Source organism: Phodopus roborovskii, unplaced genomic scaffold (assembly GCF_943737965.1).
Source record: "Phodopus roborovskii unplaced genomic scaffold, PHOROB, whole genome shotgun sequence".
NCBI classification, from domain to species: Eukaryota; Metazoa; Chordata; class Mammalia; order Rodentia; family Cricetidae; genus Phodopus; species Phodopus roborovskii.
In genome coordinates, this window is record NW_026125577.1 from 2166758 (window position 1) to 2191053 (window position 24296).

A 24296-nucleotide genomic window follows, 5' to 3' on the forward strand; every position below is an offset into this window, starting at 1 on the left:
TCTGTGAAGGTCAAAGTGTGTCTTGATTCCAGTTGTATCTGGGTGTCTAACACCAGGCCTGGTGCTTCACTGGCCTCTAGAAAATCTTTTCTGAATACATGAATGCTGTGCCTTCTCTGCCATAAGTTATCTAGCTCAGCTGCAGACAACAATTGGAAAAATGAAAATTACTCTGGCCTCAAGCTAGAGACTACAATTTGCAAATACTCCTGAGGTCAAGAATCAGATATGCCCCTGGCTTGGGACTATTCTATTACATTCATTGCATCTTTTCCCTCCTTTATTTAATGACTGTGCTAGAGTTTCTAATTAGAGAAAAGACTTCAGGCATTTATTGATTCAAATGTGCTGCCTCACAAGGGAGATTTGGAGAACAAAACTAGAATTTAGCATATCAGAAATTCAATCCATTTGAGATCTCTCCAAGGGGTTTGCCCTTGGATTACTTAACACAGACTTTTATAGTCACTGAGAACCGTTGTCATGGTAATCATGGAACCTTTCATGATTTTTGTATCAGAGTTAATAAAAATACTGGAAATAGCCCAAAGGAATCCATACTTGGGTGTGCATTTGTCTCCATATTAACTCAGTCCTTGTTTTGAACACACATTTGCCCCAGTGCTATTCCTCTTGGCTCTTGGTCCTGACAGGGATAAATAAACAACTGATTCTTTTTTAGTTTTTTAACCTAAGAATCTATGGATGGCTGCCCTTTTGGTCTCATTTCAGCAGGAAATCCCACACAGCAGCTTTTATGAAGATGAAGAAAAAAAGCAAATTTCTTTCTTTTATTCCAAATTATACATGTTGCTGATTTCAACAACATGTAATGCCTATAAAGAATGCCTTTGCTGGGGAAAGCACAGAACATTGACTTTGTCTGAAGCCTTTATTTTATAGTCTCCTATAAACTTCCATCATGCCTTCACTTCTGGATCTAGAAATCCCAATGTGCTCACAGTACACTGTTTCCCATCTGTGTGGTGTTTTGCTAGCTAGTTCCCATCATAGACTTTGTCCTTTCTCCTCAGTGAGAGAATCCCTTACTTTCAGTGAAGCATGTAGATGCTGGCAATGAAGACATTTCCCTCTGTTTGTTACTGACCCAAATGGCATTTAAGTTGAGGTGTTATATTATTGCTATTAGTATCATCTTTTGTGAACTAGTATGCGCCTTTTTCTTCCTTGTTGACTGGAAAGAGGTGAGGCGGCCATTTTGGATAGTAAGGAGCCATGTCAAAAATGGCAGTACAATCCAAAAGTCTGGAGTTCCATTAAATTACAGCTTGATTATTTTGGATTTGTTTGTTTGTTTGTTTGTTTTTGTTAGCTTTTTCATTGAGTGTGATATCTTCCAGGAGTTTCTGTGATTTATATCCTGCACTCAGGACTTCAGCGGGAGTGGGAAATGTCCCAATACTGTTGCCTGTGCAGCCTGTTGAGTTCTTCCAGGTCTAGTCAGAATCCTGAATTTCAACATAGCAAAGAATTTCAGGAGGAGGCAAATGGGAAGCAAAGTTGGGGTTCGTTAAGAAGGCAGTGCATACCCAAGGGGTGGGTAAGATTCCTCAAGACGGAATCCTACTTCCCCTTAAAAGTAACTATTTGTAGTTATGGTCCTCTGTCTTTTGAAGTTAGATTGTTTAAAATAAGTAATTTACAAACAAGTTCAAAGATTAAGCAATGCCTAAAAATTAAGTTCAAAAACCATTAATTTCTTTCTTATTTTTCTTATCTTCAAGAATTTCCTTTTGTGAATAAGATTGTATGTTTTTGGAGTGGGTGGGTGGGATGTATATTGTTTAGATTCATGGATGAGAGAGGGGTACTTATAGGATTAAACTTAAAGGTCCTGTAGGTTTTAGCCTTAAGCAAGGTTCATTAGCTGTTTAAATGGTTGTTTGAAATATTTCTTTGGAAAAAGGAGTGTTGTCCCTCTGTAGGCAATTCACTTCCTACTCTACCCACCAGTGAAGAAGGTTTATTTTGGTTTACAGTTTGAGAGTGTATAGTCTATTATAGTGGGGATGGTAAGTGAGTGGTGTGCTGGTCACATTGTGTCTGTAGTCAGGAAGCTGAGAATAGACAGGCTGTGGTGCCAGACTATCTGTATCTACATCTATGTCTATGTCTGTATCTGTATCTATTTATCATCTATCCATCCATCTATCTATCTATCTATCTATCTATCTATCTATCTATCTATCTATCTCTATAACAAAACCCTCAAAGCTCCCCACAAGTGACTCACTTCTCCTAACAGGTCCTATCTCCTAAAGATTCCAGAACCTTCCAAAATAGTACCAATACTGAGTACAAAATACTCAAGCATGCCAACCTATGGGAGATATTTCACATTTAAAACAATTTATTCTCCCCTTTGCCCCCTACACTCATGTCATCTCATAATACAAACTATACTTATTCCAAATTTAAAAGTCCTTATAGCCTTTAATAATTCCAACACTACCCAACAGCTCAGTTACTTCAGAGAGCCAAGGACATCTCTTAACTGTGAACCATTGTAAAACCAAAATCAAGCTATATGTTTTTAACATGTAATATCTCAGAGTAAGCATTTTCATTCCAAAAAGGAGGAATGAAGGAGGAGTAGCAAAGAATGATTGGACTGAATTCTGAAACTCCATATTGGGTCTCTGGGAATTGTGATGTAATAAAATGGGCTCCAAAATGCTTTTGTAGCCTCTCTCCGGCAGTTCTGCTCCTGCAGCACCTGTAGCCTCTTTTTGGGCCAATGTTACTCAATGCTTGCAGCTTTCCTTGGCAGGTAGATGCTCCATAATCTTGGGATCTCCAGTATCCTGGGGTCTTTGCTGTAACTTGGGCATCACATGCCAATGTCATGCTATAGGTTTTTAGGGCTATCCTGTAGGAATGGAACTCAAACCCAACCACACATTGCCTGGCCCCAGGAACTTCCTTGGTACAGCCTTCATGGTCCCACCACTCTTGCATTTTACTTTGCTGCAAAACCAGCACCAATGCTGCCCATTTCTTACTGCCAGCTTGAGATGCCATCCAGCCATCTCTCTCACAGATGTGATGGCCTCTGTGTGCCTTGGTGGCTCACAATTTGAGAACACACTCTTCTAGGACTGGAGCAGGGAAGCCCTTCAGAGGCATTCCAGTTTAGGTGTAGTCTTTTCAGATGTTTATCACAAACTTAGACTTTACTGAATGGGGTCTTGCCCTTGGGACACCTTTCCTGTGGCTCCAGTGCAAAGCAGGAGGTTTCTGTTTTGTGGTGCTTATCTTTTAACAATTACAGCTGCATACCTATACCTGCTCAGGCTTCTCTTCTTGCCAAACTGCAGTTTCCAGGTCCTTCTATTTCATGTGATGCTCTCTCACTGTTGCCTGGGTAAGAGCAGTGAGCAATAACCCCGCTACCTCCTGAATACTGTCTGGTCTTGAAATTTCTCCAGCCCGAGCAAACTGGTTCATTTTAAATTTGGTCTCACTCAAGTTCTTTGAATTCATGAATGAACTCTATTCTTCGTTGAATATCTTATTTCCTTCTGAAACCTTAAGAGTTGGGTCTCCACCGTGCTTATTTCTCTCAGCATTGTGTTCTCATCAGTAAGAATGGCCTGTTAAGTTCTGCTTACAACTTTATAGTGCTTCTCTTGCTCATGTCATCAAGCTTTTCAGCATTCCTTCTACAAACCAGCTCTAAAGACCTACAACCTACAAGCTCAGATTTATCAAAGCAATGAGGTAGGAGTGTAAGGTGGCTGGCTACATGGCATTCACACACAGGAAGCAGAGTTTTCTTGGCAATCTTTACAGTGGTTTGGTTTTGTCAGTTGTGTTGAAATTGCAGCCAGTGAGAAATGTAAACCAGATCCATGTTGGATGTGAGTGTGAGTGACTCTTCCTTTTTCTATGTCCTTAATTTTCCTGGTCTTTCTGTCTCTTCCAGGCATGCTGGGAGACAGGAAGCTTTGATAGACTTTTACACCAGTCATACTGAGTCTTCTGCCATGGTGGTTGAGACATCAGCCATAGATAGAAAGTCAGATTAACAGTGTGTGTGTGTGTGTGTGTGTGTGTGTGTGTGTGTGTGTGTGTGTGTGTGAATTTTGAGTTTTTCTGTTACAGTGGAGCCATATTTGTTTTACTTTAAAATCAGAATTTATGGTAATTTGGGGGGGGTGAGGTAGATAATGAATAAGACACATCTCAATTTAAATGTAAAGCAACTGACACAGAAAGAAAATCCTGGCCAAAACTAAATACCACCATTCACCATTCACACCCCTTAATGCAGTGGTTCTCAGCTTGTGGGCCATGACCTCTTTGGGGGGTTAAATGACCCTTTCATAGGAGTCAAATATCAGATAATCTGCATATCAGATTCTTACATTATAATTCATAATAGTAGCAAAATTGCAGCTATGAAGCAGCAACAAAAATAATTTTACAGTTGGGGCCAGCAAAACATGAGAATCTGTGTTAAAGGGTTCTGGTAGTAGGAAGGTTGAGAGCCATTGTTGTAATCTAAGTGGGGCCACTCTTCACATGGGGCACACAGCCTTGTGCCAGAAAAGGATTTTGATTTTACTCACCAAATTTGGGCCTTTTGATCTTCTTCGCCACTTCTTTATTTGAATGTATTCCAGTTACCAGCAAAACTATGTGAGGAAAGTAAAGACAAAATGAATCTAATTAATATCACTTCCCCAACCACTGTTTTCTCTATGGCCTCTCATATTTGCAATGGTTATGCATGAGGCATTTTCACTGATGACAGAAGTGAGTGGTCCAGTTTGCAGAGCATCTTAGTCTCTGTTGAAAAGCCCTTGCAGAAAACCACCTTAGTATCAGTCATGTCTGCTACCTTTTCATTCAACATGGCAGGTCTGGAGCTCCTATTTCAAAGGAGGGAGTATGGGGTAAGGTCCCAGGAATGAAAGCTGTGTGTAGGATGTGCACCCACCCTTGTCTTATGACATTTCCTCAGTTCTGCAATGGGCTTCTGAGTGTTCAATTTGCCAATGCCCATAGTACTACACGCGCAGAGCAGAGCATGTGTGTGAATGCATTTGTGTGCATTTGTGACTGTGTATATATGTGTGTGTGTGTATACAAACTCAAGTGCCCACATATGCAAACATGCATATGTGTTTATGCATGCATGCATGTGTTTGTGTGTGTGTGTGAATGTATGCATACATTTGTGTGTTTGTGTGCATTTGAGTGTATGCATGCATGTGCATGCACATGTGTGTGTGTGTGTGTGTGTGTGTGTGTGTATGTGTGCATGTGTGTTTGTAAGAGTGACTACAGGAAGGCTGAATGGAGAAGATCTGTAAACAGCCTTAGCAGAGCCTGTGTTGAAAGGGAGACATGGGGAAAGGGGCTGAGGGAGAGGAGATACTATCAGAGAGTCTGAGGATGGACCCCTGGTATTGCAAGCTATCAGCCATGGTCCTGTTCTTGCCTCAGAACCAGAACTGAAGCCTCAAACAGTAGCATTTAGACACTGCCTGCCATTATGGACTCAATAACTGGAAGTATAGGGCCGAAGAATTTAAAACTGTATTTTCTGGCTCTTTTTCAAATATATAGGATAAGCCTGAGCCTCCTGCTTTAAAAATAATGCTTACTTTTTCTTATTACAAAAGTGATACATGGTCCTTCTAGAAAAATGCTAAAAGCAAAACAGAAGATATGGATGAACACAGAAGCTTGGGGCCATTTTTTTTGCATGCATTCTACATACATTTATATAAGTACTTTAAATATTTAATCATGCTCATGCCATTTACAATGGTTTATAACTTATTTTAACATATGGATTCACACACACATACATATATATGCACATGCCATGAACACACACACACACACACACACACAGACGTTTTTTCCCTGTCATTAAATGTTCTTTCCATAATCATTTTAACTGCATACAAAGTATTGCATTATATGCATGTATTGCAATTTAACTGACTCTCCATTTAATGTAAATCTTTGTAGCAATCTGTCATTATTTCCTTAAAATAAATTTCTAAATAGATTTTTTTGTTTGAAATCTACATTCACTTAAAATTTTGGTATACATTATAACAATTTTTCATAGTAATTTTTTATTAGCAATGTATAAACATACCCTCTTCTCTATTCCTATACCAAGTCCACTTAGTGTTGTAACCAGAAAATCAGTTCCTGTTTTCAAACATGCCATTAAGTCCTCCATGCTCCTCCCTTCACCAGATACCCCACCGTCTCACCCACTCTAGGAGGCATGCTTTTAGTGCACCTTCAGTGTAGCTACATATGGAGATGACTTGCTTTCTGGATAGAGCTGGGGCTCTGGGGTGAGCAGGAGAAACACAGCAATGGATCCAGATTGGTGGCACATACCTGTAATATTACCATTCAGGAGGCCAAGGCAGGAGGCAAGTTCAAGACTACATTAGGAGACTCTGTTTCAAAAACACAAGACAACTGATCTCTCTGACCCCCTCCTCTGTCCTCTCAACAGATACAGATATATTCAATTCAGGTACTAGTAGACTCTTAAATTGGCAGCTAATTTAGAAGGAAAAGTAGTAACATCACCAAGTGTTTGAGGATATTAGAAAGTCATTGCTACAGAATGGCTATGCCATCTTAAAACCGTTAGGTTGAAATTTTAACCCTTAAGGGGATGGTATTAAAAGCAGAACCTTTGGTAGGGGATGAAGATGGAGGAAGCCCTGTCATAAATGTAATTAATGGGGCTGTAGAGATAGTTCCATGTGTAAAGAACCTACGTTATAATCCACAGAACCCAAATAAAGCTAGATACAGAAACTTAAATCTGCAGTCCCATGTCTGCTTGTTGCTATGATGAGATGGGAGGAGACAGAGTTTCCCCGGAGCTTTGTGTTCAGCTAGCCTGGGGTATGCAACAGCAAACAACAAAGAGACCCTGTCTCAAACAAAATCTATCTTCAAAGTTGTCCCTCGACCTCTACAAGTGCATTGTGGCACACCTGCACACTTTCACACATGCATACTTGCATACACATGTATCAAACACACAAGAAATACAAATTTAGAAGAAACAAAATTGGAGTTTTTCCAAAAGAGGTCTCAGGAAGCTGTTTTGTCCTCACCTATCATATAAAGGGGTGTCAACTGCTGGTGTCTTTCTCTTGGCCTTCCCAGCCTCCAGAAAGTTGACAGGTCAGCTTCCAGTTTTTGTAAGCTATCATTCTATGACAGTTGGCTACAGCAGCCCAACCTCACTAAGACACTGGTAACCTGTGCCAATGGTACAGCTACATTAGTCTGTTTTCTGTCTTCAGCTCTTAGTACTAGCTGAGATGTGGGCAGTTCCTGTTTGGCTGTACAGAAACAAAACAATGAAGGAGTGAAGGAGACCTGAGTGGGAACAGAAAAAGGCAGCTGAGAAGTATGAAGGCTGACATTCTTTTGAGGTATTATTTACTTCTGGGGTTGGGTGTGCTCTAGTTAGTTTCCTAGAGATCTGTTTTTTTTTTTTTTTTTTTTTTTTTTTTTTTTTTTTAGTAGCCTTTGTGTCATTTAGTTCTGTATAGAGATCACTCTTTCATCGTCTATGCAGAAATAAACGGTCAGAATCTGGGAATAAATAAATAAACAAATAAGCAAACAAATAGTGAAGTTGAAGGCATACAGTGAAATAAATTTGAGTGTCAATTCTTGAGAAAGCTAAATACTACCCATGTGGGCCTGTGGGTCATTGGGAAGTATTTAGGAGTCTTGGTGTCATTAGGACCATAAGTATTTCAGTAAGACCACCCCAATACTTGTTTAGTGGCCCTGGACCCTCCAGGATGAGTGAGCACATGCATAGCTGTTTCAATTTACCAACAGAGGGTAACAAGGTTATTAGTGTCCAGTGCCTTCCCTTCAGTGTATGTGCTTATTAATTAAAGCACCCTAGAATCCCAACCTCCAGAGAGGAGAGCTGTTCAGTACAGCCTGCAAATGCTCTAGTTCATTTCCCATTTGCAAGCTATCTCTCACTACATTTTAAGTAGTGAACTGGGAGGCTGAGCAGACGGCTCTGGGCATAAAGTCCGGGCTGCACAAGCACACTTACCCGAGTTTGGATCTTGGGCAACCGCGTAAATGCCTGGTACAGGTTTGTATAGCTAGTACCAGCTTGGAGGTGGAGACAGAAAGATGTTTGGAGCTCATTGCTCAGTGCCTAACCAATCACTGAACTCTAGGTTCAGTGAGAGACCCTGTCTGAAAAAATAGGTGGAGGGCCACAGAGAGAAGAGTTTGGCTATTGCCTTCTGACATTCACATACTCGTGCAGGCTCATTGGCACGCACATTTGCATATGTATAGTCACTAACATGCAATCACTCCTTCCACTCATAAACAAAAGAAAGTGGTAAATGTAGGAGGCAAGTCAGTCTTGCATTTGTTTTCCTAGGAAGCCTAGCAGAGCTCTAAAAGGGAAGGCTGACCCCCATGCCTATGTAAAGAAGCCAAGATCTGCAAGCCAAGTCTTTTCATATAGTAGTCATAATTGCCTACCCACTGAGACCATTCCTGTCTACAAACCTGGAGAAAATTGAGGCAAGAATGCAAAGCTCTGAAGCAACAAGAAAGCAATGCCCCTCGGTGTTCTTGTTTTGAAAACCCTACACCTTTTCATCTTTCTTTTAGTACCTCTTGAAATCTCAAGGGAATTAAATATTAAAATTATGTCTTCTAATTTAAAAAGTTCTACTACCTCCTGCTCTTGTTTCCTATCCTCTGTGATAGCAAACTAAGCAAAATTAAGATGCCTGAGGTGTAATTGTTTTTAAGTTCAATTTTAAAAAGCTGATCGTACCAATAATTCATAAATAAAGAAATCACAAACAGCAAAGCTTGAAATTACATGAAATTTCATTAATGATCTAAAATCCAGGCTAAAAGATGAGAGGTTGCTTTTCTGTGTTATGTCCCTGTGTGTGGAATACAAAATTACACTTAATCCTGGCGGGGAATTGGGACTAGTGAGTTTCTGTGCTCTGTTGGTGTAGGCTGAGCCATACAGGAAAACAATTTGATAATAGGTGCCTTGGAAATTATCTCCTCTGACACAGAAACTACCCTCTTGGAAATATATCTTAAGTTATTATCTTTGATACAGAGATTTATGTAAAGCTTCTCTTCAGAACATTTCTAATGGCAATCTGGAAAGAATAGAATGTTGGAAATGTCCCAACACACAGGAATGCGCAAGCATTTATTACAAATGATGTGGGGAAGGTGACTAAATTAGCTGTGAAGTTCTCAGCTTGAACCACCAACAATGATTTTGACAGTTAAAATAGAGGCAGAGGGGGGAAAAGGCCTGGAACAATAAACCAAAATGTTAATAATAATGATGAAATCAGGGTTTATATATTCTATATATATCACTTACACAGAAAACATAAATGTCATAGTAGATTATTTCTTTTAGAATTAAAAACATACTAGCATTAAATTATTTCTAATTTGATCATATTAAAGTCATAAGGACTTACATTGAAGCGTTCCTCCTAAAGTTATTGGCATGATTAGTCTGTTTGTGTTTTCTAGTAAGTTATGAATTATAATCTAATTTCAAGAGAAGACATACAATGTCAGGATCACTTATCAATAGGTAAGTCAGTAAGCACTTAGGTGCCTGGAACTTTCAAAGAATCGCCTCATTTTTGCACAGAAATTTCATGTTAGATCTTATAGGCCCTCCATCCACTAGCACAGATAATGTTCCCAATACCTTCTTGAAACCCTGTTATAAAGCAGATCAGACTGATGTCACTCAAGTTCCCCAGTGCTTTAACCTGTGCTGTGTGTATCCACTGGAATCTTGTGCATAAATAAGTCAGAGTTCACAGATAACGCGGACTTTATTTTCTATAATCCCATGAAATGTCAGCATAGACTTCAAATCACAGAATAGTAAATGTAGTAGGACCTTTGGAATTCATACCCTGCCCTTTGTTTTATGGAATAAAACCCAGGTCAAAGTTCATACCTTGGTTAAATCTGAAGCTGGAACCAGAAAGCAGGTTTGGTAGCAAAAGTCTTAACTAATCTTTTTATTTCTTATTTCCACCTTGGTAGAAATGTTGGTTCTGCTTGGCACCCCTAAGACAATGAGTAGCATACAATTCTGTAGTACATTTAGGGGTATCTAAAAGAACATGTGGGGCTGGAGAGATGGCTCAATGATTAAGAATACATACTGCTCTTTCTGAGGACTTGAGTTTGATTTCTTGCACCTACTTCAGGCAGCTTACCACAACCCGTACCTGCAGCTCCAGGGGGAACTGGCACCTCTGTGGGTACTTAACACAATACACATAATTACAAATAAATCTTAAAATGTGAAGCGCATTAACTAGTGTTAATTTAGGGAGTTTGGTAGTATTGTTGCATGGCTCTGATGCCTTACAAATTCAGCAACCCTGGAGACAATCCTTTGTTGAATAGCTATGATGTTGGGCAGCGGTCCACAGGCAACACCAGTGAAAGACACACTGCTATCTCAGTGATGATAACTTGGGGCAGAACTCCAAGAGGGCAAAGATAATGCAGCTGTAAAGATAGGCCACGAAGAGAATAAAGAAGAGAATAAATAGGTCACCAAGGTAGATGGTCTCATTTCATGGAGACAAGGCTTTGCAGTGAAACTTCTTGGAAGACCAAATGGGGATTTTGAGTGTGGGAGTGAGGGTCAATGAATTCTAAGAAGGGGTGCAGCATCTTCAAAGGCCTGGGGATGAGAAATGATACCATCCTCTGGGAAGTTCAAGGTAAAGGCTGTGGTGAGAGATGGAAACAGGAAGGACTGAGAGTACCTCATCTTCAAAGACTTGCAAGCAAAGCACTTTATGACCCGGGACTCCATGCTGCCAGGAAAGAAGAAACACAGAAGACCTTAAGTCAAGAGAATGGTGATGAGAAATGAACCTCCATAGCAAGGTGTGGTGGCTCCAATCCCCTGAGTAGCTGTGAGATCCTGTCTCAAATCAAAGCAAATGAAAGAGAAAGAATAGGGTTATTGGAGACTAGCAGGGCATAGTAGAACTTGTGTGTGGGAGGCTGTCATAATACCCAGCTGCAGGTAAAGTGGGAGAGATCGGAGTGCTAGGAAGACTTAGGAAATGGCTCTTACCAGTGAGCCGAGGAAAGTGTTGCTGGGGATGAAGACATATGAAGACTCAGAGGAACTCAGGGATAGCAATGTCCTTTCCTTTCTTCAGTAATGGATTATTTACTATTACCTTCCTTGGTTCTATTAAATTATGACTAGTAAAAATTGTAGTATTCAACCACTCAATCTGATGCATTGATCTTTGTGTACTGTGTAAAATGATTAGTCATGCTATTTGGCATGTCTATCATTTCATCTACCTACCTATTTTTTTTTTCCACTGTGAGAACATTTCAGACCTATTCTTTTGGTAAGTTTCAAGCAAACAGCACTGAACAATGAACTAGTCACTCCACAACATGCATTAAAATCCCAGAACTTGCTAACCTCTCAATGAATGACACTTCCTCAAGGTTTTTGTTCCCCCAAACCCTGGCAATCATTTTATACTCTCTGCTTCTTTGACTTTTTAGGTTCTATGTGAGTTCATAGAGCATCATTTCTCTCTCTCTCTCTCTCTCTCTGTATATGTGTGTGAACATGTTTATGCCTGTTTGCATGTGTGGGGATGCACATGTGTGTACATGTATATGTTGGGTATCTTCTTTGATTGTTTTCCATTTAAAAATATAATTATTTGTACACACACACACACACATACACACACACACACACACACATATATATGTATATATATATATATGGGTGGGGGAGGGTGCACTTGCACATGCCATAGCATATATGTGGAGTTCAAAGGACAATTTGTGAGTGGATTCTCTCCTTCCAGCACATGAGTCTTTGGGATTGAGTACTGCCCACTGCAAAAAAGAAGGTTTGCTGACAAAGGTTGAGAGTAGCTTAGGTCTATGATTATAAACATAAATATTTGGCAAGCAGTTTTATAACATGATCATTTAACAAACTAACAATAGTAAGTTCTATCTTAGGGCCTATGACCTCTTCAGTCATGAATTCCTTCCTATGGAACAGGGCACAATTCCAATCAGAAAGAAGTTGATTATCCCATAAGATGGTACCACTGCTACACCAGTGTGTTACAAGGTTTTTCTGCCCCTGCTGGTCTTGTCCCGCTGCTGCGGGACAATTAACACACAGAAACTCTGTATTTGATATAATGCTGTTGGCCAGTTACTTGCTTCTTATCGGCTAGCTCTGTCTTAAGTATTAACCCATTTCTATTAATCTAAGTATTTCCACGTGGTCTCATCTTACCGGGGAGTGGGCTGGTGTTCTGCTCTCTCCAATCTCCCCATGCTGGCCCCTCCTTACTACTTTCTCTTTCCTCTTTGTCTCCTAGTCCTTCCTATCTTCCTTTCCTATTGGCCAACAGTGCTTTATTCATTAACCAGTATGAGAAACATATTTACAGAATGACATCTCCCATCACTAGTGTGTATACGTCTTGCCTTGCATGTTGGTGCAATATCAGGATACAATGCTGGGCAAGACCATTGACATCTTTTCTTTCCAAGAATGTGCATAATACCTTCTGGCACTATGAAAGCTAGCCAGCATGGAGGAAGAGTCCTGGTTGGTTAGAGATTAATTTCTCTATGTCCTACAGCCAAAGTGTAGGGTGTGGAGACATTACCCTAACTGAGATAAGCCAGATGAAGAAGATATCTGGGCTGGGAAGATGGCTTAGTGGTAAAGCATTTGCCATATAAACACCATGACTGGAATTCATATTCCCACATCCCACTAAAAGCTGGTCTAGTGTGGTGCTACCCGTAACTGGAAAGACAGCAACAGAGGATCTCCTGGGCAAACTGTCCAGATAGATTAGCTGCATCAGGAAGCTCTGGGCTTAGTAAGAGATCCTGCCTGAACAACAACAACAAAAGTAGAAAGGACTAGAGAGATGACTCAGTGAGTAAAGGAGCCAACTGTCTAACCCTTGCTGGAATTTTTTGCTGGCTTGACCTTGTTCAGGTTGTGTGCACATGACCAGCGCTGTTGTGAGTCTAATAACCAAGCCATGTCCAGAAAACACAGCATTTCATAGCAGCCCTGCCCATCATCTGGCCCTAACTTTTTCTCTACCTGCTCATTCGTCAATGAACACATGAGCTGATTTTAGGTCTTGGCTGCTGTGAACAATGCAACCATAAACCCAGAAGTACATGCTGATCTTTTTCTTTTGGGTACATATCCAGAAGAAAGAGTGCATGATCACAATATAGTTTTATTTTTTAAAATTTTAAGGAACTTTCCTACAACTTTTTATAACGAATGCCATCATGAGTGTACTATTTTGTTTACCCACTAAAGGGACCAGTATTGGCTCAGGATGCCCCAAGACCAAGTTTCCAGCACAAAGGAAATTTATTTGCCCTACAGAGACAAAGGCAAGGGATAAGATACACAGACAAGATAGAAGGGATGAGGGAGAAGGGGAAAGAAACAAGGGAGGGGTGGGTGTCACATGACACACAGGTTACAAAGGATTGCCTCTAGATAGAGAGCAAACAGACATAACCTATAGGCAAATGGAGGCTTAAAAAAGTAAATTGGGAAATCTGGTATTAGGATGAGGTGTTTAATTTTGGTAGAGCAGGTTAATGAGGTGAGTCAAAGGGGGCTTTTGATCGCTGGACTTCAATATTTCGATAACTGGATCTTTGTAATCAGCCTCAGGAGAAGGAAGTGGCCAAATAAGGGAATAGACCTTGGGGGGCTAGCTTTAGGAATGTAATCTAAAGAGAATGAGGGAGAAGGGCATGGCCTGCCAGAGTCATGTTTGCCATGCTCAGGCTGGCTAGAGTCCCTTCACCCACTTAAGTAGGCAAGGGTTGACTGCCTTGTCTCCAGATGCTCATCAATTCATGATATTGAGTTCATATGATGAAGGCCATTCTAATAAATAAAAAGTGATATTTTGTGGACTAAGAAATGTCTATTCTGGTCTATTTTTAAAATTAGATTATTTTCTTGCTATTTATATTTTTTAGATCCTTATAGTATTAATATTAACCTGTCATCAGATATATGGCTTGTAAATATTCTTTCTCACTCCACAGGCTGCCTCTGTATTTTGTTGATTATTCCCTGTGCTGTGCAGAACCTGTTTGAGGTGACCTCATTTGTCTAATTGTGCTTCTGTTGCCAGTGCTTTCAGGGTTATGTCAAATGAGTGTTCTTTGCCTAGGCTAATTTTGAGATGATTTTTCTAGGTTTATTTCCAGGGTCTCTCCAGTTTCAAGTCATGTTTAAGACTTTTTCACTTTTGGTTGATTTTAAGAATTTGATCAAAGCTAAATATCTAATTTTATTCTTTTGCACATGAATATCATATTTTTTTCAGTGTGGTATATTTAGGAGATTTTCCTTTTCCTATTATCTTTGTTAAAGACCAACTGACTATAAATTTATGACTGGGCCATCTTTACTTCCCCTTTATTCTTATTCTAGTATCATGCTGTTTTGATTGGAGTAACCACTGTGGTTTGAATGTGAAGTGTCTCTGGTAGGCTGATATGTTTAAACACCTTGGTTCCTAGCTGGTGGTGCTGTTTTGGAACATGGTAGAACCTTTGGGTGATGGAAGCTGTCTGGAAGAAGTGAATCACTTGAATGAGTCTTGACTTTTCATCCAGCCTTACTTTCAGTCTACCCTCTGCTTCTGGACTGAGATCACACTGTAATTAGTTCCCTCAAACTCCCGCTACCATGACCTCCCTGCTATGACACAGTGTATCCCTTGAACTTAAGCCAAAGTAAACCCTTGTTCCTTCAAGTTGTTTCATTTTGGGTATGTGGGTACAGCACCAAAAACAGCAGTATCTTTGAAAAGTACATTGAACTAAAGTTTCAAAAGGTGAGGGTTAGTTTGACCCAAGAGAGGGAAAGTAGAAAACATGATGTTTGGGGGCCAAAAAGAGAGTTCCTGTAAAGTTATTTTAAAAAAGTAGTTAATGAAATGAGCATTGCACAAAAGGTTGCCAGTGTTTTCATGCCAGCCGCCCAGGCATTCAGAAAGTCACTGAAGTTATAGGCCAAGAGGTCCTGGCTGCTGCTTGAGCTGGCCCAGGAGGTTAGCATTTTAGCATTCACTGTTTGGATGCTGCTCATTTTTTAGACAGGCAAAATACAAGAGTTACAGGGCCATGTAGGCTTCCACCACAGTTTTTGAGAAAAGCCTAGGAGGTCAGGCAATGGGTAGATAGGTTGGATAGTCTGCAGGGACCTTAGTAAGTGATACATGAAGTTCGAGCAGCAAGGGAGTTCCTAGGATTTTGGAACTGCTGAGGACATGAGATACCCACTAAAGAAAATGGCAAGCATCAAGTGGAGATGGAAGGAGGAGGAGAAGGAGGAGGAGGAGGAGGAGAAGCCAAAAATGTTAATGCCATAGCTGTAGTCATGTCCATGTCCAGCTACTTGTGTGCCAGTTGTTTGACACAGAGCTACCTAGTTGCCTGTTTTCCATGATGGATTTCAGCCTTCCACAAGCCTCCACCTTCCCCCCTGTACTCCATCTGTCCATTTTGGAGTGGGCATGCCTGTGCTCTGTCACTGTACATTGGACAACTGTGACTTTCTGATTTTACAGAGCCTCATAACTAAGAGTTTGTTTGAGCCTCAGAAGAGACCTTGAATTTTGGACTTTACAGTGTTAAGACTGTAAAGCTCTGGGAACTCTTTAACTTGGATTAGATACAGTTTATGTTATGAGATGATTATGAGATTAGGAGGCAAGGGCATAATATATTTTGAATCTGAAATGTCTCCTGTAGGCTCCTCCTTTGACTGATTGTTCCCCAGCTCATGGCATTATGTAGGAGGCTGTGGAACCTTCTGAAGGCCAGGCATAGGTCGCAAAGGTTGGCTTTTGAAGATCGTGTCTGGCTCTTTGTTCTGTGGTTCTGTCTGATTCCTGCTGTACCATGACCTGCAGAGCACCTGTTCTGCAATGAACCAGACAGCCCAGCCCCAAAATAGTTCTTTCCTCCCTTCTATGTTGTTCAATCAGCCATTTTTGGTCACAACAATACAAAGGTAACAAAATTCTGTAAATATATGTCATGTCACCTATTCTCATAGTGAAGTTTTGAGTTTTTTCTCCAAATTTAATTAGTATTTTGTAGTTACATATTAATTGTGTGTGTGTGTGTGTAGGATAGGGGGATATTGAGTGCAGGAGTCCCTGTAAGTCAGAGGCATCAGATGCCCCCAGAGCTGGAGTTATAGTGGGTGTTAGCTGTCTGACGTAGGTGCCAGGTCACCTGTAGGAATAGCAGAAGCTCTTAATCACATCTCTCTAACCTAGTGACTTGTTTTTGTTTTTAACCTTATTTTTATGCTTTCCCTTGCCTAATTGATCTGGCTAGGAATTCCAATACAAGAATAGATACATTCATCATTGTCACAGAGGGAGGACTTTGGGCTTCCACTGTGTAATGTGGGATGTCATCATCTGTGGCTTTCACTGTGTTGAGGTACAGGGTGATTGTATGAGCCTCTCTGTGAGGAAAAATGTAGGCTAAAAGATGCAGGGAGAGGAGTAGCTAAGTCTCCCTTCTTGGGAAGGCAGGATATGAAATGTCCTTAAGATTTATTTAATTTTGTTTCAGAAAATTCTTCTTATTCTCATTTCCACTTTTTTCTGGGATAGTTTTATTGGCCTTTTGGATTAAGTTTGTTTACCAGGAAGAATGATCCCATCGTAACATGGTCTTCTTTTTGCTGATTCTGTGGGCCCAGGGCAACCTGTCTGCCATGTTGAAACCTGACATACCCAGCAGCACCACGTAGCAATCTGACTGTCAATCCCAATGCTCATGTCATATTCCATGTCCAGATCAATGTGTTCTTGAGTTCCCAAACCAAAGTTTCCAGTATCTGAGAAGTTGTTTTTCTATAACCCATACTTCCGTACCTTCAGGTCTTTGTCCAGGATTTCTTCTGCCTTGGCTCCAAGAACTGCGCAGGGAATCTTCTCATTTCTCCTCATTCCAAAAGACTTGATGGTGTATCTAGCTTTGGGAAACACAGGTGTCTGGCCTGTGAACTGCCCTACCCCTGGGCTGCTCTACCCTCCTCACACGGGTATTGAGGCAGAGCTTACAGAGGCTAAGTTCCTGCATGAGGTTCTTCTTTTCACCTTTACCTTGAACCATGATGGAGAACAGGAGGGAGCTTACCTCTACCTCTTTAAAGTTAGAAACTTGTTAAACTATAGCTCAAAATAATAAGGTAGAAGGGAAAGACTTCGTGCTCCCAAGGTGAGCATTCTCTTTGAGACTAAAGCAGGCCAGGCATATGAAGTAATTGCATCGATGAAGCAGTCCAGGATAGGGAAAGCCTGGTAGATAAGAATTGCACTTGGCTCAAGCTATCCCCAATCCCTCTTCTAACCAAGCACTTAACAACCTGGAACTCCACTTACACTAAACAACACATACATCCTGCTCTAAATGTAATTGCTCCTCTTGACAACTGTTGGTAACCCCCCTTTTGTAGTTATTTTCCATTCAAGAATACCCCATAATATTAGGGAGCTAAGAGAGGGGGCTGGCTCAACCTGAGGTGGTCAGTTTTGGGAGCATGCAAAGTAAGGCAAGCTGTGTCCTCTGAGTGAACTTTTGTAGACAATTCCCTTTTTTATCATTGTATGCCCCTGCATACCCTGGTGTGCATATGATTAGTATCAGGCGAGTTGTAATACAACATAGGCAGGTAAAGAAAGGCTTATGTGGAGCTGGAATGATGACTAGAGGTTGAGAGTTCAGTTTCCAGGATCCACAAAGAACATAGTCACTGTAACACCAGCTCCAGAGAGTCTGACTTTATTTTCTAGACTATATGGGCACCTGCATTCTTACACACACACACACACACACACACACACACACCACAGAAAATTAAAAAGTAATAAATCTTTAAAGAGAGAAAAGTGTATACCCACTCAATTAAAACTAAACCACCCACCCTTTAGCAACTAATCCCTCCTTTCCAAAGATCCCATAAGAGCAAACCTAGATGCCCAAGGCAGTGACCAGAGACGTTTCAGTATTTAACTCAAGGAGTGTGTTTGCTCTGTGCTGTCACATTGCTTTTGAATAAAATTTCTTGCCACTTTGCTTCCTATATCGGTTTCCTAAATTCTTTGAACAAGATGCCAAGAGACTGGAAACACCCAGTACAGACCATGACCTCCTTGTAACAGTGGTCAGGTTGGGTAGTTGATTCTTGAACATTGCTCAATCAGATGAGAACATCAGTAGTTGGGGAGAGAGCTCCTGGATGAATACCCAGAAGCCTGTTTGGGCTTCCTACTACCATGTGACAGAAACAGCATTTGGTGGCACTGAGAATGAGCAATGGCCAACTAATGTTTCTCTCTGAGAGAGAGTGACCTGAGAGACAAGTGGTTTGATGAAAATTGTTCTAACACCCTGCAAACATTTGACACAGAGCTGGATGTTCCCTAAATGCCATATTATTTACAGAACAACAGTAGATTCATGTGGGCCATGACCCCCAACGTTGAATTATGCTTTTACAAGGGTTGATTATCAGATATCTTGAATATTAGATATTTACATTATGATTCATAACAGAATTAAAATTACGGTTTGATGGGAGATGTCATTCTGTATGTTTCTCATACTGGTTAATAATAAAGCACTGTTGGCCAATAGGAAAGGAAGATAGGAGGGACTAGGAGACAAGGAGGAAATAGGAAGTAGTAAGAAGGAGTCAAGATGGAGAGTCTGAAGAAAGCAGTATGCCGCCAGCTCCCCGGTAAGAGAAAGACATAGATCAGCAGAAATGGGTTAATAATTAAGGCAGAGCTAGCCGATAAGAAACAAGTAACAGGGCCAACAGCACTGAATCAAATACAGAGTTTCTGTGTGTTATTTGGGGCTGGTGCGGCAGCATGACAAGACCAGAGGCGGCAGGCAGAAAAACAGTACTCGTTACAACGGTTATGATGTAGCAATGAAATAATTTTATAGCTGGGGGTCAGCACAACATGAGGAATTGTATTAAAGGGTTGCAGCATTAGGAAGATTGGGAACCATTGCTCTGAGGGCTGCCAACATCAACAAACTGATGGTGTCTCAGAACTAGGAACTGTCCTCTGTCTGACTCCTGCCCAGTGCTCATCCTATCATAATGAGATTGCTTTGCTTTCCAAACTATGTCACCTTTTTCTTCCTGTCCTCTATTGTGTCTAGTCAGACTACCTCTGAGCATGCTTAAACATATTCACTCTATAATGGATTAAGTTTCATCCCTTCCTCATGCACTTTGTGCACTGAAGTCTGAATGCCCAGTTTCCCAGAATATGACCGTGGTCTGGAAATAGGTGAATGGCACAGATAATTGGTTGAAATGGGATGAAGTCAAACTGGAATTCTTGATCCAATAAAACTGATGTCATTACAGAGAGGGAAAAGTCAGAGACAGGCATGGACATAGGGGATGCCATGTGAAGATGATGGGAACCAGAGTTTTGTACTCATTAACAAAGAACACATATTTTCAGAAAGCATCCAGAAGTTAGGGAAGAGGCATGGGGTAGAGTTCTCCCTCAATGTCCTCAACGCCAGCAGAAGAAACTATCTTCACCAACATACTGACTTTGAATTTCAAGTCTCCAGAGCTAGAACATTACACATTTTTGTTGTTCTACACTACCCAGCATGGGCTATAGCCCCAACAAGTTAATAACACTATCTACGAGGACTTTGTGCCCCTCAGTTTCAGCATGACCTACAGGAGTATGTTAGCTGGGTACTAATAATACATTGTTACCCCTGGGCTTAGTTCTAAATGTACCAGCAATGTCTTTGTTCTAGTAGGCCTGATGTTTCTTAAAGATGTAGCCAAATTGTATTCTTTGGAGATTAGGGATACCTCAAATATTTCATCTCCAAAGTATGAGATTCCAATGGCATGAGTAAAACCATTGTCTTTTCTTTCTTCCTTCCTTCCTTCCTTTCTTTCTTTCTTTCTTTCTTTCTTTCTTTCTTTCTTTCTTATTTTTTGCTTTCTGATCCATTTTATTTTTTATTTTTATATATTTATATTTATTATTTTTCTTATTTTACATATCAATCCCAGTTCCTGTTGGGAACCAGCAGTCTGCTGACCCCGCCCCTGACGATGGGCGGGATGTTCATGGCCATGTCATCACTATGTCAGGCTTACTTGGCTGCTCAAGCTTTACCTGGCTGCGCAGGGGACTCAGTTACACATGCACAAGTCCCCCTTTTAAAGCAAGTGTTCCAGGCAGGCCCCTCTCTCTGGCCTTCTCTCTCTTTGCTCTTTTTCTCTTTCTTCTCTCTCTCCCCTGCTTTCAGTTGGCCACCAGCTACCCCCTCCCTCTCTCCCTTATCTCAATAAACTTCACATGGGCGCTGAATCTCGTGTTTGTGTTTCATAGGCAATAGCTGCAGCAAAAGAACAACATTGATGCCGAAACCCAGTCAGGCTCTCCTTGAGGGTCACTGGTGGCCGTCTGCTGGCAGGCGGCCAGCCAGAGACACTAGGGGACCCTGATTCCAAAACCAGCAGTCAACCTCCATCCACCCATTATCTGGAAATACCATCCCACACCAGCTTCAATTAGGTAAGGTACCCTTTTTAAAAAATTTAACCCATTTCCTTAGGGTTGGGTACATTCCTCACGGGTGAATGACATACTGCCCTGGGTGGTATATCTGTTTCTGGCTTAAAGCCTCTCTGCTCTTGGACTGCTGAGTCCTCCAGCCTCTGTTGGCCTTGGCAATGTTTTTTGGGCTGCCGAGCTTCGAATAACGCTCTGCAATTCTCGCTTATCGTGTGGCCACACTCTTGAGCTGACAAGTTCCAAGACTGATTGTTCACTTCTCAATTCACCCATGAGGAATAAACCAACCAAGGAAATACCCCGCCCCCACCACTCCACTGGGATGCCTAATAGAAAATTTAAAACCCTTTCACTTAATGCCACTTGTTAAGACACACAGACTTATTTACCTTTATACTGAAAAGTGGCCTAGATATCCTCTAGAAAAATAATTCAAATTGGTTGCGTAATGGCTGTCCAGATCTCGATATCTTACTAGATCTTTCAAATTACTGCCAGCAAACAGGTAGATGGACGGAGTTTTTTTCTATCTCTCTGCTAAACAATCTCTTTCCCTAAACTTGTTTCTGTTCTCTTCCCGCCACGCTAAAACTCTCCTGCCTGCCGCAGTTGCAGCCTGCCTCAGGGTGGTGGGCTGGGCTGAGGCAGCATCTGCTCAAGACAAAATTATATCTCAAAACTTTATGATTTCTGCCAGCTGTTAGGAATATGTTTATGGCAGCCACCATCTTGACCATGTGGCCTAGCCTCACCCATCATGGTTCTTCCCTCTGCTACATCAGCCACCTAGGCAGAGGGAGTCTAGCCAGTTTTGCCTTTTATTCTTTGTCTCTTAATTTCTTTTTTCACTGACTATGTTACACATAGCTTCACACTCTGGTCTTTCTCATTTTTACCCAGACCTGTTTAATATATCTGTACATGTGATTTAAATTTAACTTTATATGTAAATGTAAGCTAACTCTACAACTTAAATTCAACTGTAGTAAGTCTCAAATATTTCTAAATTGTTATGTGTCTTTAAATGGTGGTAAACATTTAAGGTTATAAATGTTTATTTCAATCTAACAAAATATTTATGCCACCCAGTCTTTCCTGGTTAAGCCTCTATTATCAAAGGGAGTTTTTCTCTACCTCTTTGTCCTTTACAGGTAAAGTCTAACCTACTGAGTTAAAACCAGTTACAGTCAGGCTGGAGGGTTCTGAGTATAACATCCCTCCACAGCCTCTCAGTTTGGATCCAGTTTTCTAGACAGATTAATTAATTAAAGAGATAAAGCCTTACCTAGCTACCTATGTGCTTAAGGCAAGTAACTAAAGACAAGTTTTGTATACTAAAGTATGCTAAACAGACAGACAGCCCTCAAATGCTCAGAGATCTAGAGAATATGGCATTTAAAATGCTTCACTAAAAAGCTTTTATAACAGAGAGACAGGACAGCTGCTGGCACCACCCATTTCCTCCAAGAAGACTGACGGACACTGAAGAAGCTCCACCCACAAAAGTGGCAACACTAGCCACTGAGCAATCCTCTCAACTGCTGTAAAGGGCTCTAAGGACAGTGGACAAGAGAGCAGTAAAATCGACTTTCTCCACGTTGCTTGGGCCAATGGTAGGTAAGTCTTCCAAAAGCTCCTAATCCACAGGTATTGTGCCATCAACAAAAGGCAGACGTCCTTAAATCCTCTGATTTCAACAACTGTGGAGGATCTGGGGGGTGGCTGTCCATGCTGCCAGCTAGTCAGTCTCTGTTACTCTCTAATCATTCAGGTAAAATTTTATCCTTCTCAAGAACTCTGATGCTTTTGACTACTGGTAGCTTTGTCAGTTTAAAGCAGCAGCCAAGGCTCCAATTGTTACAAAACAGATTTCAAAAATGGGTATTTTAAGGTTGCTACTGTTTATAGTCTTAACATTAATCAATAAAGTTTTAATAAGCTACTAATCCAATTCTGACAGAGTATTAAACACCATACTATGCCACTATATGATCTTAACTGTAACTATAAGCTCACAATTAATGTGCTTTTCATTGTGCTAAAAATCTGCCAGTTTTACGTGTTAATTCTTTCAGCCAAATCATTTCTAACATGAGTATGCTGCTAATGTGTCTTAATATTTATGTTTCCACAAACTCAAAGGATTCTTGTAAGTTCCAGGGAGCCAAATTGGACCCATCCAAATAGGTCAGATTCACTCCAAATAAATATTCAACCTTTCCCTGGTCCCAGGACTCCCTTCCCTCACCTCGGGAGACCCTCCCTCATCTTACAATTCTCCCCTCAAGTACCAGGACCTAGAAAAAAAAAACTTTTGTTTTCTAAATTTAACTTGTCCTCTGTTCTACTAACATCTTGCCAGGTCTCAAAGAGATGCCAGTGCTCCATACTGTCAGGACTGCGATAAAACAACCAGCTACCAGGACTTGGCAGCACCCCAGCTTTCCCGGATCCCCCAAAGAAGATCAATGCCCCCAAGTCAGCAGGAAGCAGTCTTGAGAACTCAACGTCCTTATTCCCTAACCTGCCATGCGCAACCCTCACCCTTTTAATAATAGTAAGAGGTGGGAATGTTGGGAACCAACAGTCTGCTGACCCCGCCCTCAACGATGGGCGGGATGCTCATGGCCATATCATTGCTACATCAGGCTTACCTGGCTGCTCAAGCTTTACCTGGCTGTGCAGAGGACTCAGTTACGCATGCACATGTGCAAGCCCTCCTTTTTAAAGCAAATGTGCCAAGTGCACCCCTCTCTCTCTCTGGCCTTCTCTCTCTTTCTTCTCTCTCTCCCCTGCTTTTGGTTGGCCACCAGCTACCCCCCTTTCTCTCCCCTCTCTCAATAAATTCCATGTAAGTGCTGAGTCTCGTGTTTGTGTTTCATAGGCAATAGCTGCAGCAAAAGAACAACTCTCCCTCCCTGCCTCCCTCTCTCCCATGCCTCCAGCCCCCCTCTCATCCCATCCCCCCCAACTCCACAGGGAGGGTGATGCCTTTCCAGAGAGATTATCAAAATCTGTCGAGTTATTTTTAGTAGGGACTAGGCCCTCCCTCCTGCCTCTGGGTTAAGGGATTATCCCTCCAAAGGGAATGTACTCCCAAAGTTCTTTCGTGCACCAGGGGTACATCCTGGTTCCACTGTCAGAGGTCCCTTAGACTGTCCAGGCTTTCTAACTGAGACCCACGTTCAGGGGGTTTGAGTCGGTCCAATGCTGGTTTCCCAGCTATCAGTCTGGGAATCCATGAGCTCCTCCTTGTTCAGGTCAGCTGTCTCTGTGGGTTTCTGTAGCCTGGTCTTCAGTGCATTTTCTTATCACTTCTCCCACTCTGCAATGGGATTCCAGGAGTTCGGCTCAGTGTTTAGCTGTGGGTGTCTGCTTCTGTAAAACTATTGTCTTAAGAATATTGTTTTTTCAATTTTGGAGGTGGTGGAAGCTACAATGATTTTGGCAATTATAACAATCAGTCTTCAAATTTTGGACCAATGAAGGGAGGAAATTTTGGAGGCAGAAGCTCTGGCCCTTATGGTGGTGGAGGCCAATACTTTG

The 24296-nt window shown here is 41.3% G+C and overlaps 1 protein-coding gene across 1 annotated transcript in view; it reads right to left on the minus strand.

Moving 5' to 3' along the window:
* Vit (vitrin) overlaps positions 1 to 24296 on the minus strand; it is a 122671-nt gene that overhangs the window by 76766 nt on the left and 21609 nt on the right. Inside the window, exon 3 of the mRNA XM_051177898.1 lies at positions 4593 to 4658. Coding sequence (XP_051033855.1) covers positions 4593 to 4658 — 66 coding nt within the window. The remainder of the gene's footprint in view (positions 1 to 4592; positions 4659 to 24296) is intronic.